Source organism: Symphalangus syndactylus, chromosome 3 (genome assembly GCF_028878055.3).
Source record: "Symphalangus syndactylus isolate Jambi chromosome 3, NHGRI_mSymSyn1-v2.1_pri, whole genome shotgun sequence".
Taxonomy (NCBI): domain Eukaryota; kingdom Metazoa; phylum Chordata; class Mammalia; order Primates; family Hylobatidae; genus Symphalangus; species Symphalangus syndactylus.
Window position 1 is genome coordinate 132,220,424 of NC_072425.2, and position 14,523 is coordinate 132,234,946.

The window sequence follows — 14,523 nt, forward strand, 5'->3', positions numbered from 1 at the left end:
ACTCTCCTAGGAACCATCATTGGTGGTAGAATAAGCCTAGTTTTAGGGATGGGAACTCTGGTACCCACAAACTGAAGTAGCTCATCCAAGATCATAGAGAGAGAGACAGCCCAGTAAGTGTATGTTGGGATAGATTTCTGATTCATAAGTGCATTTCCAATGGCAATCCATAATTAAAGCCAGGTATAGCTTCCTAATGAAGTGAGGTACTTAGGAAGGAGATACAAGTATTCTTATTTCCACCAGCTACTTAAAACTGTATTTGTCAGCGTGGGGATATGGCTATGAGGGCTGAATAATGGAAGGTCCAGGGAATAGGGAGGGAAGCTACAGAAGTTGGAATGAACATAGATACATATACATTAACAAATAAAATCTGAATGGAATTAGGAGATTTTTTTTTTTCTGTGCTGAACTAACAAGCTATTAATCCCTAAATCAGTTTTCTCATTTAATTCTGTGGCTCTGTAAATGCACATTTTTGGAAATGTACCCAAGAGTAATAAATGTGAGAGGGCAAGACATCGGTTGGCTGAAAGGTCAAAACAATTACCATAGTTTTACTTTCTCAGACAATCATACCACCTAAACAACAACCCCTTGGCCTTTTACAAGCTGTGGTTATCTCATTAACATTCATCCTATGGAATAAGGGAGAAGATAGAAATATTAAGGCAAGGCTCAACCAATCTCAACCTGTACACAGCTACATAAGCTGCACAAGGAAGTCCTCACTAGGGATGGCTGCTTTCTAGATGCATTCTTATAGTCTCTTTCCTATCAGAAATCTTTCTCTCATGTCTCTAAAAATTACATGACATTTAAAACCTTTTAAGAGAGCCCCCTTGTTCACCCACCAGTGTGCACTGCATACTGTGAATTGGTAGTGCTTTCTGAGAAGCTAAGTCTCTTGCCAGAGAACGTAAAGTTAACAAGCCCAGAAGCTCCAGCTGACCCTTGCAAGTTAGACAGTTCTATTCTCAGACACGTTGGCAAAGAAAATGTTTAAGAGCAAAATGGTGTTGAGGTTTCCAGATACTGATAACTGGGTCGGGAAGGTAGTCACCGAAGAAAAGCAGAAATGCTTGTAAAGGATAAACAGGATGACCTTGAACCAGTACTGGGTGGTTCAAGAGCTCCTGGGCACCCCGTTTTAGAGACAGAGGCCACATATTAGGCTAACTACAACTGCTGGGCATCAGGTGTGGGTTTATTGTTTCTGGCTGTGTAACACACACACACACACACACACACACACACTAGTTAGCGAAGTTTAGTTTTTAAAAAAGATACAAAAAAATGAAAGAAAAAGGTTATCACACTGGACACACAGAAAACAAAAGACCTGCTACCTCATAGTTCATACCCAGAAACAGCAGCACTTTATATAGAGTTCCTAGTTAGGGGACCTCTATCATTCTTACCCATGAACCGTTCTGGGTGAGGCTAAATTTAAAGCCCAAAATTTGGGCTGAAATGTAACATCTGCTTATAGGTTAATCTCTGATCTACGGAAAGGCTACATTTTTCGTGCACTGCTGACTTGAGCCATTAATTAAGAAGAAGCAGAACGCATGCTGGCATATGTGGAAGGATTTTGTTTTTCTTCTTTTTTCCTTAATGTCATTTACAAGCAAACAGAGAGGGCATATTTTTCAGCACAGTGCACTAAGGATTTTACATGCTCAACTTCCATCAATAATAAAGACAGTGTTGAAAAACTTAATCCACCCTGCTTCTTCAGTACCACTGAGTTTTAGTTAAATGCTTTTTTATGTTCCTAATGAGCTGTTTATCAGTTGTCAATTATTCACATAAATTAGGAAGAACAAGCTAAGGATTTGTTATACCTGAAATTTATTTTAAAAACCATTTACTAAATCATAGAAAATACACCTTCAGTTTTGATAACTGATTTTCCCAATTTACTCCTTAAGTTCTGGAGAAACATCTACTATCTACTTATGTCTACAGCTGCCACAGTTACCGTAATAGCTGGCTGAAAAGGTAAGCATTAGTCTTGCTTGCATTATACAGAAAAATGTTCCCCTCTGTTGACACATGCAGTATTTATAGGCATATTATCTGACCACAGGCAGATGAGCTATCCTCTCGCCCAGTCTAGGAATCAAATATTATAGAAGGTCTATGTGCCGAGATCTATCCCTGAGTGATGGAAACTTAAAAAAGAAATTCTGTTCCCCTTCCTTTGTCCTGAAAGAGAAACTTAAGCATTCTCAACAGGTGGAATAGAAACCCTGGGATTCCACTGGCACCTCTAGAACTAAGGGACATAAAATTTTCTATTGAAGAGCCTAATTACGATATGAATATGTCAAAATACCGAACAATCCAGATGGCTGACTGACTAGCCCAGAGCTCATCATTTATATTTTAATTATGTTCATAAATCAAATGTTATAACCCACCAAACCTTTTCTGAAACAGAACCAGCCTCCAAGATTTATTTTTGAGTAATGAGGTAAAGCCTAGTACATTTTCTGGGGGATCATTTTACGCCTCGGTTGGTGTTGTAAGGCACGAGGCCAAAAGCCAGATGATACTTTCTACCCAAGTGCAATAACTGCCCAGAAATGTATCACTCAGAATGGCTTAATGTCATTATAAAACGGAACTGCTATATAAAAATAAGAAAAATAGTTAGGTCTGTACACTTAAAGAACATTACAGTTATAGACATGGCATCACCAACAGCCAATCAATTAGGTCGAGGGATCTGAGGTTTTCATAATACACTGTAAATTTTTTTAAACCCCGTAAAAGACATTTAGCAAGACTGCTATAGCAGACAAAATTTGTTCATTAGTCAAAGTTGCACAGAGGGTTAAATACCAGGAGGCTTTAGGTCACACTACAGTAGCAACCAATTAAAAAAAAAATATTAGAAAGACATTCTGATTTGATGAGACTTTCTTTAAATGTACTTTGCTCTCTCTATAAAGGGAAAAAATATATAAAAGGAAACTCTTAAAGAGGTTGGAATGGGTTGCTGGCAGATTACAATTGATTTCATGCCAGTCTGACCTTGCACCACATTCTGTGATCTTTTCAGAAGATGAAACTCAAGATTCTGAACCTGTATTTCAGTTTCCTATGTAAATGAAAAGACACAGTCTCCTCTGTAGGTCCAAACGCTAATGTATCAGGTCTTTGCATTCGTTTATTTAGAAAAAGGTACTTTGCAGTTTCTTCATGACTGGGATAGCAGAGAGGAGCAGAGCTGAGTCAATGGAAAAGGCATCCTGATACCCTGGCAGGAGACAGGCCAGCGGGAGACCTATTATCCCTGGAGTTCCCACAACCTTCCCTCTGTTCCTGAGAATTTCTAAATTAGGAAATGCAGGTGTCATATTTTCTTTGATGTGCTCAGTGCAACCAGGTCCAGGGGCTTGAGTGCAAATCTGTTTCTGCAACTGCATTTGGGACACAGGCTCTTCTTCATGTTTCTTACTTAGATTTCACCCAATATTCTGAAACCCCAGGGAGTATGGGGATTTGATGCTTGTGGATTAAGTGCTAATTGTTTCAAGTCCTACCAGGGAGAATTCAAGGGCATCGTGAGCACAGATGACATCAGAATGTCTGGGTAGTGGGTCTGGGTCAGCCCCTGTGCATTCAAGTGAGGAAGCATTGACTGAAGAGTCTTTGTCAATCATGGAGGATTATTGGAGTTTGGAGTAGAACGACAATGCAAAGATTAACCTGAGATTTGGTGGGTGTTAGAAGCTGTTTGAGCCCAAAGCAAGAATCAACCCCTACAATGCCTGTCTAAATTGTTGGGGGAGGACAGCTTTGCAACCAAAGGAGGGCAATGTCTAGCAATGCCAGGTGACTGGGATTGGTGAATGAACGGAGTCACATAGAGCTCTCAGAGGAGTTAAAGAGAACATCTTGCAAAAGATTTGCTTTCTATTGTCATAATACATTCATGAATAATTTTCACTGCCATTTATTTTGTTTGTTTGCAAGGTGAAGAACCTCCTGCTGTTACATCTGTTGTTATGAATCATAGTACTGAAACTGGGCTTCTTGAAGAGGGCTGAACTATTGTGAGTGGGATGAGTCAAATCTGGTGGGACTGACGTAAGACCAATACCACAGTAGAAAGCAATTTTCTCTTGCTGAGACTTTCAGGTAGGTTTGTGGGTATTAGAATTACTGTTTACAAAAAAGAATCAAATTTGATCCCATGGTGGGGTGGCAGAAAGCTTTGTTCCCAGTGTTTTTTAAATGGGGGTACACACTCACAGAATATTCTTCCATGTCTTGGAAGCAATTCTCATCATTTGTAAGCAAACACTGGGCAAGAAAATCCCTATAGCAAGATTTTCTGTACAAGAATGTTCCCTCTGTAACAAGAGAGGGTTTTTGTTTTGTTTTGTTTTGTTCTGTTTCTTGAAGTCTTGGTAACTAGAACGGTGCCAGGGACTGGCACACAGTAAGCATTCAAGACATAGTTGCTGGATGAATGAATGAAGGAATAAGTGAATGAGACAGTGAAGAAATATTGGGTCATGGACTTCTCCTTCCACCTTTACTACTGAATAAAAAATAAATAAAATCAGATTACGAGTTCCTGTTAGTCCTCATCACAGAATATAACTGTGTTTTTCTTTTGGAAGGTCAATCCAGCCCCCCAAATCGGAGGTTCAGACCAGGTGTTCTGCTTTACATATTTCCACTTCACTACACATTTATTTAGCACTTCCGATGTGTCTCTAAGTGGTGTCTTACAGGAAATCAGAAAGGATGTTGTTTGACCATTCCTTTTAGATTTTTAGATGCCAGCTTCACAACTATTTAACCTTCCACAGAATCAAAATTTGACCTTGAGTTAAAAACCATTACGTGAAGTATGTACTTTAGAAGACTGGTTTCACTATGTAAGTATTCAATGTCCACAGCCACACAGACACATCTTTGACAAATACATTAAGGTCAGTGAGATGAGAGGAGGTGATTCTTAGTAAAACAGGCTTCTTTCTGCAGGGTATGCATTCAGAAGGCAGGTATAAAGGCAAAGGCTTTTCCCTTAAGGGTCATTCCAGTCTTGCTCACGATGTATTTGCCCAACACTCACTCTTTGTATTTTGAATACTGGTTACTCAGCCTCTTGACACTTTTGGTACTGCAGACTGTATCACTAACAATCTATAGTCCTTATAATATCAGGAACTTGGAACAAACACTACTCTGTGTTAACCACAAAGAAATAATAGGTTAAAAAATTAGCTTCAATCGGGGTTCATTCCTTGATTATTTCTCATAAGGAATCATAAATACTAAAACAACCTCCCTGAAACTCAATTGACTGCTTTAAAAAAAAATAAAAGGGAGAGTGGGAGGAAGAGTGTATTCCATTTAAAAAGAGAGAGAGAGAGAGAGACTGGAGATCAGAGAGAAACAGGCCAAATCTGAAAACGCCAGCTATTATGCTTTGAAGAATACAACCTGGAAACAGAATTGATGAGGGAGAGGATTTGATATAGAAGCTGCTCTTGGAAACTAAGTGTTATCCTCCACTCCAAATAGGAAAGATTTTCTGATTTCCAGGTTTTCCTCTCTCCTTCACTGCAGGGCACTATCAATACCAGAGAAACATTTATTTTGGCACAGATAAAGAACAGGTTTTGATCATCTCCTCAATGCCCAATTTTCCTCCAGTTGAGGGAGTGAAAGAAAAAAAAATCCACCCTTCTCTGGACCTTGGATGAACAGGGCTATGGATTTATAAAATACCTAGCTACATTCAGTCAATAAAACTCATTTTGAAAATGATGCCCACGTATACGATTAACTGTCAGATGATAATCAGAGCAGGCATGGCATTCGAACACCCAATTCTACAGTCTTTGTTTTCATTCTTCCTTTCAAAACTCATCTCTGAGTTTTCTTTCTTTTTTTCAAATATGCACAAACACAAAACCCTCACAAAATGAGGATTTTTTGCCTAACATTTTAAAGAGCAAGGCTATAATGGGTGAGAGCAGGAGCCACATAGCAGTAATTCAAGAGCTTCATATTCACCCCAGTCTAGAGGAAGGCTTTCCTCCCTTGCGCAAAGCAATCTGAATTCCATACTGAGGGTCACAGCTTTTCTTTGAATTCCCAGCTTATGTCGCTATGTGTTGCCACCTTGATGCTATTTAGACAGTTTTCTCTTAACGCTCAGACAGTGAACTGTTCCCGTTTAAACAGGCTTTTATTTGACAAGAGTAAATTCCCTCAGATCTGAAGCTCTACTAACCGTGCTACAATTGTATCACGCTCTGCTATAATCAACCATGTTGTGAATTTGGGCACCACCACCTGTACAGACATTCGCAAGAAAAAAATGCACGGAAAGATTTTAGGGTCATATAGCTCGGAACATTAAAAAGCAAAACTGTTCTCTGCGTAACATCTAAGGAAAGAGAGCTTTGAGCTCTTCCAGCTTGGGAGCATAATTATTTTCTGTTTTAAACATTTAACTGTGTGCTGCTGCTATACCCTTGCTGAGTCTCAGAATGAAAGCTAGAAAACTAAGAGACCTACTGTTATGTTCTTCATTCCCAGCAACGTTCCTATGAGAAAACCTTATTAATGAGCTTGCAAACGAGCACCCAACAGGGAAATGTCACAAACAAGAGCGGCTAATGCCCCAGAAAATCAAATAACTGAACACTTGGCTGATTGTGATGCCTTTCATATTTATAATAAAAAAAGGGGGGGGACTTTAATTCACTGATTCTGAAGGGGTCAACACCTTGCTGAACAAAACAACTCATTTATTTATGTTCAGAAATCTCCAGATGATAAATTACATTGATGTTAATCACTGCAATGCATACTACACAATTAATATCTGTACTCACCGAAAACTTAAGGATTATTAAAAGTATGACAGCATACACATCTGGCTGATTTTTCACATAATTGGGCACAACAACTTCTCCTGGTATCACAAATAAGGGTCCTAACAAACAAACACTGCAAAATCCTGGTTCAATTAATTAGGACTTAAATCCACAAGACAAAAGCAATTCCAAGTCGTAGCTCAAGCCTTGTCTTCTATGCAGTATGGTAGCACTCCATTTTAAGGACAGAAGTGCAACACTTCCCTTCTTTTTATCCCTCCTCTCTTTTTTCCCTGTCTTATTTAAAGTAAAATATTTAATGACATATAATGCAGGTTTTCATTATTTCCTTTTTAATAGTATTTTTAAAAAATTGCTTCATGTAGAATTCAAATCCATGATCTGTCATTTAACCCTGTTCATGTCCTGGTTAACATCCATTCATCTTCGACAGGGATAAAGAGAGGTTTCCATAAACGTTCATGGAGTAAAATCAGCCAGGCTTAAACAAGTGAGCATATTTAATAGTAATGATATCAGATTAGATTTGCCCCCAAGGTAGCCTTATTTACCTGGAGTAAACTCTGAGGTCCATGAATGGGATCAGTATTTCCTAGTGATAATCTATTGTTTCTCACCAAGAACATAAGAAATCTTTTTAGGTGGCAAAGGACATTGAAAAAAATTAGTTGTACATTTATTTTAAAGCTTATTAGACACTATATGTAACAAATTAAATGTGTAATTTAATAGATATTTTTACATAGGCCCTGGTTAGGTTAAAGCGATAAAGTGACTTAAAGAAAAATTCTAAATCAGGTAGAAATACAGATGACGCATGAACGTGGCAAATTTGTGAAAGTGGTCCTCAAATAACTGAATTTATGAAAACCCTGAGGGGTAAATGGACTCCTTAGATTGTAAGTAGAATATGCCGAATATGTGATTGTCTTCATCTTTTCCAGGTCTATAGCTATCAAAGGGTTTTTAAAGGGGCCAATGATCCCCAAAAGGTTAAGAACTGCTGACTTCAAGGGCATGAGTCAACATTAAAATCCAGGTGCAATGTTACTCCTCACAGGCATCCAAAATAATTCAACCTCCATGCAGAGTGGCTACTGAATAAATTATTCTAGGAATCTCATGTATTCGAGTGTCTCTTCTTTCCTCATGGTCATCAAAATATGGTGCTACTTGTCTGCAGAGAGAGGACGGCTGTGGGGGGCACTGGAGTTGAGCCATCAACAGCACTGGGCAATGACTGATCAGACTTCAGGGCCCAGTGACTGAGTGCTTCAGGCATTTGAGGAATGAAACTTTTTGTTACTGCATAGCTGCTAGTGTTCAAGGAGAGTAAAGCTGGTAGGAAATGATGTAGAGAATTCCAATTGTGTTTGAAGAAGATACAAAAGGAATTCCTGGCTGACTCTGCAAAGTTCTCAGTAATGCTCTAGGAGTGGAGGGTAGTGAACTTTCTTGAGCACAGAGAGCCTTACTTAAGATATCAAACCAGATGCAAAGTACCATTCAGGTTAATATAATGCATTGTAATTATCTTAGCTTTCCTTTATACAAAAGTATTTTTCCTTACGTATATTCCAAAAAGTGGAATAAAGGCTAAAATATTTGTATGATTTTCTTGGATAAAAAACACAGTCTCCCGCAAAAAGGTGCCATATTACAGTTTAAAATGATCAATTGGTGCATCCTTGTTTTTGGAGGGCATTAGAGTCACTTTCCTGCAATTAAAGGCTAGCAGTACTTTCTTAGATTGAAGTCAAGTGGATTCAGATGTGGAGCTGTAGTCCTTGTCTTAGAATCTACAGATTATGGAAACCAAGGCTTATAAGGATCATTATCAAGTTTTCCAAGGAGTAGGAGGTGTAGCACTTGAAATATTTTGCATTTGGGAGTGAGGGTAATTTGGTAGGTGGGTGGGACTATATTCTATTTAAAAGATATTCTGGGAAAATACTGAAAGAGTTTAGGGGTGGAAACTGGGTGAATATCTACTCAGGATGTACAAAGGAGCTAATGTATTATTAAAGCTAATGGGCCCCAACAAGGCAAGTTAATGGATATTAAGTTTGCTTAAATGAATTACATATTAACAAAGTCACAAGAAACCTACTATCTGCTAATTTAGATAATATCTGATCATTTCTGTTTTCCCATTATAGGGACATTATATCACAATAGTTTTAGTGATATGAAAATTATAAGCATGATGCCCATAATGAAGCTCTGTAATGAAGTAGATTAAATGAATTAAGGAGGAAACCCTGCATTATGTAATGTTAAAATGAGCCAAGCTCACAGAGTTAAGAAAAGGTTGGAATGGGATGGTTTCTTAGAAGCAACTTTTTATAACTTTTCCTGCCTTCCCATTTTGCTCAGATCATTTAGACAAATAATAGGGCTTGTATGGAGTTGAATGGTGGCTCCCAAAGATAAGTCCATGTTCTAACTCTTGGAATCTGTGACTGTAGCTGAATTTGGAAAAAAGGTCCTTACAAATGAAATCAGCTTAAGGATCTCAAGATGAGGCCATTCTGGATTATCTGGGTGAGCCCTATATCCAATGACAAGTGTCCTCAGAAAAACATACAGAGGAGAGACCCACAGAGGAGAGGGGAAGGTCATGTGATGATGAAGGCAGAGAATGGAGTGGCAAAGCCACAAGTTAAGGAGCTCCTGGGATTCCCAGAGCTGGAAAAGTCAATGACCGATCCATCCCTAGAGTCTTTGGGGGGGAGGGGGGAGGGGGTGTGGTCCTGCCAAAACCTTGATTTTGGACTTCTGGCCTCCAGAGTTGTAAGGAAAGAAGTTTCTGCTATTTTAAGCTACCAAGTTTGTGGCAGTTTGTTATGGCAGCCCTAGGAAATTAATCCAATGATTCACAAAGGGTAAAGCTTTTCCTTTATCAGACATCCAATCACTGCCATCCCAACCAAACTCTGGTAACATTTCACTATGCATACTCAAAGATCACCTTGATTTTTCAGAAGCCAAATACAAAGTGAGAAGCTGGCTACTTAGCCACAACCTTGGCATAAGAATGGCTTTGTGCAGAAAAAGACTTTTTCCTCTTAAGCAGAAGGGTCCAGAGGAGAAGATGAGGACAACACATTCAGTCTACAGGGCATAGTAAGGAGAAAACCTCACTCACTACGATCTAGCTTTTATTGATGAAGCCATCAAGATTGTGGCAATGATCCCAAAGAGTCGACTTTTCAACTCATTGCTATAATTTAAGCTAAAATAGAGGAGGACATGCCATTTAAAACAAAATGCTGATGTAGAATGGGAAAAAAATCCCTTCTATACAAACTTCAGTACTTATGATGGGATTAAAAAAGGGGGAAAATTACCCTAGATTTTGCAGTTGGCATAGAAATGATGACAGTCTATACGCAAAGAAATTAATTAAGTCACGTGTTAGAGCAGATTGAAATCATTTCAGTTTTACCTTTGGGTTCAATGTAGCATTTTCAAATCCTCATTGGCACTTTGTAATACGGCAGTACAATATCTCAATAAAATAATCCTTTATTTTTCTAGCAAAAATAAGAATTCTATGTATCCTATATAAAATGAATGCACTGAATAAATGGCTTCTGAAGAGTTTCTATGTAATTGCAACTCTACGCCCTCAGAATAAGATACCGGGGTACTCACACTGTACTTCTAGATACCGCTGGGTCTGCAGGTTTCCAGTGACCGCAGGGTGCTCCACCTGGCAGATCACTGGGACCCCATCGTCCTCCTTGTGCACCTTCAGCATCAGCTGACTGGTCACAGTGTACATGTCTGACCACTCTTCCACCTCCGATTTGCCTGGGGAACAGAAAATGTACCGAGACACCAGAGTTGGGTGAACTTCCATCAGTTTGTTTTTATGTCCCCCTCTCTGTCCTCTAACCCCAACATTGCTATTTTAACAAATATGATGGCGGTTACTTGGGATGAGTGTAACTTGTAGATAGTTACCTGATAAAATGCTTATTTCCTTAATTTACGACTTTTCAACCTGGCAGCATAGTATTTAAGATATACTTCAAGTCCAAATACCATACACTATTTTTACTGAAATATATTATGTATGGCTTTTCTATCTTAAAACCTCCCAGAAAAAGACAGCTGAAAGTTGAAACATTTTGACATCTGGCTGCTCAAGGTATTCAGGAGGAGAAAAAGAAAAATGTTTTTCACCCCTATAACCATCTGAACTTGAAATATCGACTAGGCTGTCATGCCATTTAGAAATTCTAGGATATTATCCAAATCCCCTAAGTAATTCAACAAGCAGTAGAGTTACAAACAACCCCCTTTGCCTACTCCCATCATCAACAATTAAGAGAGAAAGTAACTAAATGGATTTACATAATTGAAATTGTAAATGAAATGTTTAACTCTGAGACTTTTGGAAGACCACAAAAATGCAGTGGCAATGGGCTAGAGCAAAGTAAGATACAGGGCTTGGGGCCAGATGGGAGACACGTCCAAGAACACCCAGAAAAGGAGGGAGGAGGCTTCCGGATGGAATGAATAGGCCAAGGCAGTCCCTTCCTGAACTCAGCACTCCCAGGAACATGGCACACCATTAACTTTCTTTTAATGTTTTGTACTTATCGGTACACATTTAATGGCTGAATTCACTTAGACAGAAAAGCAGAGAGGAAATGAGAAACTCCTTCCTTCCAAAACCATACCTAGGAAATAAGAGATTAAAACAGAACAAGCTTCTTGAAACTTAAGCTGTTATATATAGATTTATCTGCTTCCAGATATAGATTTCTATATCCTCTTTCTAAAAGGGCTGATTCTTTTCTTTCTCACGCTCTTTATTTATTTAACAAGCACATATACAGCACTTACTTTGGCCTGAGTATTAGTGAAATACTTTACAACTATTCACTCATTTCATCTTCATAAAAATTCCATAAAGTATGTAATATGATTATCCCTATTTTAGAGGAAACTGAAGCATGCCAGTAGCATTTCTGTCAAACAATTAGAGGAGTTCAGCCCCTAAGACCTTTGTGCAGGGTACTACCTGCAGGGTAACTTTGAAAAGGAAGGAATCTCAATGCAGAAATACATGTGGAATTTAAGATTACTGGCAAAAAGTGGTCAGATAGGGTATAGGCTGTCTCCTTTATCTGATGAAACACCTGAGGTGGCAGGTATTTCAGGATCCAGGACCCAAACCCGGGATGGCCCAGTACAGAGGTAAAGGTGATCAGAAAGGGGCTAAAGGAGCTGCCTTGTACTGTCATCACAAAATCACAGACTGCATAAGAACAGGTTGGTGAATTGGGCAACTGAATCACAAATTTCACAATAAAGGTGGTCCCTGTAAATTCACAATTAAGATGAAATTGTTAGTCCACTTAGTGCAACCATTCTTGTAGGAAAGCATATAGTCAACACGGTTGATAGTGCAATAGATGTCAGAATGACTTGGAATTTACCATACGAAAGACTGTTAAACATTTTTTTAAATGTATACCCTGAAAATGTGGGGTTCTGATCCCCTCTAGGTCTCTGCAAAAGACAGGGTAAAAGCAATTAGAATTGAAGGTACAGACAGAGACAGCCCGAGCTCAGGAGACAGCCCTCATGAAAATTTTTCCTAGCCTAAAGAGTTCTAGTTACAGTTTTAGTTCTTTCTGGGCATCTGAGTAGAGCGACAGCTATCACCATGAACCCTCAAACAGCAGAATGAGGACATGGATTAGAACAATAAAATGCTTTTATGCTTTGGCCTCAGACATATTTAGTAATTGATTATAAACCATATCTAAATGAATACTTTTGTTTCATGGGCATATTTTGTATTTGTCCTTGATTTTCACAAAGGCATGCCTGCTGGAATCAACTAACTACTTCACTGTGGGGCAATCTGCAGCTTACCTTTTAGCTCTGTGTTCCCTTTGAACCACCTGATAGTCGTGGCTGGCTTGCTGGCCATAGCAGTGCAGTTGACTTCAATCTCCTCACCTTCCACCGCAGTGTCTTTCTGGATATCGATCATCAGATTACGTGGTGGGACTACAAATTAAACATACGTGCTTTATAAACACAGAATAAATTTTTGCATTGTTGCTATCAAAAAGGAGAAAAACAGTAGACATTCCTGATGGGAATTTAAATCATCACAAGAGGGGAAAAAGAAATACAAAGTAATCATCAAATAAAGTGAGTTATGCAAAATCAGTTAATTTAGAATTTCTATCCTAAATTTATGTTATAAAATAACCAGTGTGGCTGGGCACGATGGCTCACATCTGTAATCCCAGAACTTTGGGAGGCCGAGGCAGGCGGATCACCCAAGTTCAGCAGTTTGAGATCAGCCTGACCAACACGGAGAAACCCCGTCTCTATTAAAAATACAAAATTAGCGGGGCGTGGTGGCACATGCCTGTAATCCCAGCTACTTGGGAGGCTGAGGCAGGAGAATCGCTTGAACCCGGGAGGCGGAGGTTACAGTGAGTCGAGATCACACCGTTGCACTCCAGCCTGGGCAACAAGAGCGCAACTCCATCTCAAAAATAAAAATAATAATAATAACCAATGTCTCACTCTTATCACTGAGCATATTATACCAATATAGATATTAGTCACCAGTCATTCAAAAATTAACCAGAAAGAGGAGTACCTACTACTGAAACGATCATCCTTACCAGGAAACCCCCAAAAGCAGTATTTCTCCTTGAACTCAACTCTTGAATTTCAATCTTCAAATGAAAGATTCCAAAGTCAACGGGCAAAGATAAAAATCTTTGTGTCCCTTAAAAGAATCACTCACCATAAAATGCACAGAAAAATTGTGTCTCAAACCAGTTTCATGTAATTAAAATGATTCATAGAGATCCAGATGTAATCATAACCTCTGATGGATAATGTAGTAATAAAATCCTTTGGAATATGAAGATGCAGTAATATAAGAAATGCCAATTAGTTTGCAGCAATTTTCCATATTCTGAATTCCAGTGCTCCAGATTTTGGAAACCAAAGATGAGAGAGACTCTTAAGTGCTTATAAGTAGATTTACATATCAGAATTAAAACCACCCTTCTGTAAGCATATTAACCATATATGTGATAAAATGGTCAAAATAACGGATTGGGGAGTTAAAATACTGATAAAATGGTCAAAATAATGGATTGGGGAGTTAAAATACTGACTATCAAATCAAGAGTGTGCAGTGTGATAGTGATGGTGACAATGATGATGATGATGATAATATATCTTTTATGAAACTGAGTTGACAGTAAAACTTCATATGCAACCTTACCTCAGGACTGAGCCTGTTGAAATAAAAATCAGTAAGAATACTGAATTCAGTACAGTGAATCCAAGAATATGTGTCCTGACCACCATGAATAAGCAAAGACAGTTCCGAGACTTATGATTAATAAGTTTCTCAACTCAGAAGAGAAACAAGAAATTAAATATGTATAAACATGCCATCCTGATGATCAAGTTGAATAATAAATCTCTGATACTGCTTCAATAAATTATGGGATTAAACCATGTATTTGGGATTTCCAACTGTTCTAGTCCACAATGTGAAAATTCTGCCCACAGGAAGACTTTTACACTGAATTGGAGCAATTGAAAATTCCTATAGAGAATGATAGAAAAGTAAAAGTAAAATGAC

The 14,523-nt window shown here is 38.5% G+C and overlaps 1 protein-coding gene across 7 annotated transcripts in view; it reads right to left on the bottom strand.

Moving 5' to 3' along the window:
- The window catches only part of CADM1 (cell adhesion molecule 1), a 333,594-nt gene that overhangs the window by 44,888 nt on the left and 274,183 nt on the right, over positions 1-14,523 (bottom strand). For all 7 annotated transcript variants that reach the window (XM_055273222.2, XM_055273223.2, XM_055273224.2 and 4 more), the window contains exons 4-5: positions 12,774-12,911; positions 10,536-10,694 (exon numbers count right to left, since the gene is read on the bottom strand). In XM_055273222.2, coding sequence (XP_055129197.1) covers positions 10,536-10,694; positions 12,774-12,911 — 297 coding nt within the window. The remainder of the gene's footprint in view (positions 1-10,535; positions 10,695-12,773; positions 12,912-14,523) is intronic.